The sequence below is a fragment of the Sinocyclocheilus grahami genome, unplaced genomic scaffold, assembly GCF_001515645.1.
Source record: "Sinocyclocheilus grahami isolate Dianchi unplaced genomic scaffold, SAMN03320097.WGS_v1.1 scaffold3801.1, whole genome shotgun sequence".
Lineage (NCBI taxonomy): Eukaryota > Metazoa > Chordata > Actinopteri > Cypriniformes > Cyprinidae > Sinocyclocheilus > Sinocyclocheilus grahami.
Genome location: NW_015508859.1, coordinates 3,037 through 5,710, shown reverse-complemented (window position 1 = coordinate 5,710; position 2,674 = coordinate 3,037). Strand labels below are relative to the sequence as shown.

The following is a 2,674-nucleotide window of genomic DNA, read 5'->3' as shown; positions in this document are numbered from 1 at the left end:
GTTGCTTGGTTCTTGTAATTTGAGAAGAACGTACATGAATCATTGCGTCTTTTTTAAAGTCTCTTATATGGGGATTGTTTTACAGGGCAGGAAAAAAACTCATTAGCAGACTAATTAGGTATTAATATTTTCCACCCCATCTATGTTACCATGAATAAGCTGCCAAAAGAAATATTCATACTGTTAGAAATGATGAAAAAAACTATATAATCAACAAACAAATAAGTATATATATATCAATAAAATTTTAAAAAGCAACGCAAAACAAAATAAAACAAAACAAAATAAAATAAAGCAAAGCCAAACAAAAGAAAAGAAAGCAAAACTTAAAAGAAAAGCAAAACAAAACATAAAAGCAAAAAGAAAAAGCAAAACAAAACAAACCATAAAAGAAAACAAAACAGAGCCAAGCAAACTAAAATACAAATAAAAATAAAAAAACTGGCAAATTGATTCAGAAACATTTACTGTAAGGTTGGGAAGCGGACACATACCCAGTGGAGGGTACTGAGAGAAGCTCTCCACGCACATTGGTTTTCCTGGGATCATGTCCACAATGGCAGCATCTCCTGACTTCAGGCTTTTGGGGTTGTCTTCCAGCTTCTTGCCTGAACGACGATCAATCTTCTCCTTAAGCTCAGCAAATTTACAGGCAATGTGAGCTGTGTGGCAGTCAATGACAGGAGAGTACCCTGCACTGATCTGTCCTGGGTGATTCAAAATGATGACCTGATAAAAAGAGAGAGAAAGAATAGAAATCCAGATAGAAACAAAGAAAGATATCAAGACAAACAAACAAGTTGGCAAAGACTGTTGCCCCACCTGTGCTGTAAACCCTGATGCTTGCTGAGGCGGGTCTGACTTACTGTCCCCACACACATTACCTCTTCTTATGTCTTTTACAGACACATTCTTCACATTAAAGCCCACGTTGTCTCCCGGCATAGCTTCACTCAGAGACTCGTGATGCATCTCCACCGACTTCACCTCTGTAGTGATGTTGACTGGGGCAAAGGTCACCACCATACTGGGCCGCAGGATACCCGTCTCCACTCTGCCCACCGGCACGGTCCCTATACCTGAGGAGAAAGACATGGCACCTCTGAATACGCATGTTCTGTACACACAGTGATGTAGTAGCTTTCTGAACTCGAAATATAACTACAAGCTGATCTTAAAAATACCATCACCCCATAAAATGTGCATGATTTGAGTGGGTTAATCCCACCTCCAATCTTGTAGACATCTTGTAGGGGCAGACGTAAGGGTTTGTCAGTGGGGCGTGTTGGAGGCATGATGGTATCGAGAGCTTCCAGTAGAGTAACGCCACTGGCATGGTGCTCCTTCCTGTTCAGCTTCCAGCCTTTAAACCACGGCATCTGCACAGCACAAATTAGATGATTTTATTAATCAAATCACTAGCATTCTGCCAGTTTAATTGGAAACTGCCAAACGGTATAAGGTCATTGCTGAACTGAACACAAACACACATATGCCATGAAGACTCACATTAGAAGATGGTTCTAGCATGTTGTCACCATGCCAACCTGAAATTGGGACGAAGGGCACCGAGGCAGGGCTATAACCAATCTTTTTGATGTAGGCGCTCACTTCTTTAACAATCTCATCATAGCGTTTCTCGCTGTAGGATGGCTCCGTAGAGTCCATCTTGTTGACGGCTACAATCAGCTGCTTGACGCCCAGTGTGTAGGCCAGCAGGGCGTGCTCCCTTGTTTGCCCATTTTTAGAGATGCCCGCCTCAAATTCACCCACTCCAGCTGCCACAATTAGAACAGCACAATCCGCCTGGGAGAGAAAGAATGTGAGACACATGGTTTAAAGGTAAAGATACTAAAATGAATCTACAGGCATTAGGGATCCTCTCACCAAGCATCGATATGCCACCAGTTCTCGTAAATAGTTGTAACTGAGCTAGAACTGTCTTACCTGAGACGTCCCAGTGATCATGTTCTTGATGAAGTCTCTGTGTCCTGGAGCATCTATTATAGTTATGTAGTACTTGGTGGTCTCAAACTTCCAGAGTGAAATGTCTATGGTAATTCCTCTCTCCCTCTCGGCCTTCAGCTTGTCCAGAACCCAGGCGTACTTAAAAGAACCTTTTCCCATCTGCCAAAACAAAAGTATGTGAGCCTTCAAGGGAAAAATGCCTTCACTGAGGAAAAAAATAAGTTGTGTGGACACAAAAGCAATCATCTTAAAAGATTATGACAGTACATGTATTATTTGAGCAGAAACCAACACCTATATTGCAATGACTTTTCAAACATTGATATTTTGCTTTGATTGGATAGTGGTGTTCCAGAGGTAGAATTCTGAATATGATTATAAAGCCACTCTCTGCTTTAGTAGGGTTACCTCTGCATTGCAGTGCCAAATGTTTAAAGTGCAAATGCAGTGTTAAAAAAACTTGTCAACCCTGACCTCGGAATTTGGAAGGTTTTAGGTTCAAATCATGCAAGGGTTCATACATTATGCCTCAACATTTTGCCCTTGAGCTTGGCACTTGCTCCAGAGAACTATCCCTTCAATAAATCAAGTAACAATTTTCACAATGGAAGGTTGTAAGTTTAAATCCTGTAAGGCAGTGGTTCCCAAACCTGTCCTGGAAGCCCCCTGCCCTGCACCTTTTGTATGTCTCCCTTATCTAACACAC

The 2,674-nt window shown here is 41.5% G+C and overlaps 1 protein-coding gene across 1 annotated transcript in view; it reads right to left on the bottom strand.

Annotated features, from left to right (window-relative positions):
- Positions 1 to 494: 494 nt before the first annotated feature.
- Positions 495 to 2,674, bottom strand: part of LOC107576494 (elongation factor 1-alpha 2-like) — a gene marked incomplete at its 3' end in the record, with an annotated part of 5,203 nt that continues 3,023 nt past the window's right edge. Inside the window, exons 3-7 of the mRNA XM_016262663.1 lie at positions 1,948 to 2,127; positions 1,510 to 1,806; positions 1,229 to 1,379; positions 823 to 1,079; positions 495 to 729 (exon numbers count right to left, since the gene is read on the bottom strand). Coding sequence (XP_016118149.1) covers positions 495 to 729; positions 823 to 1,079; positions 1,229 to 1,379; positions 1,510 to 1,806; positions 1,948 to 2,127 — 1,120 coding nt within the window. The remainder of the gene's footprint in view (positions 730 to 822; positions 1,080 to 1,228; positions 1,380 to 1,509; positions 1,807 to 1,947; positions 2,128 to 2,674) is intronic.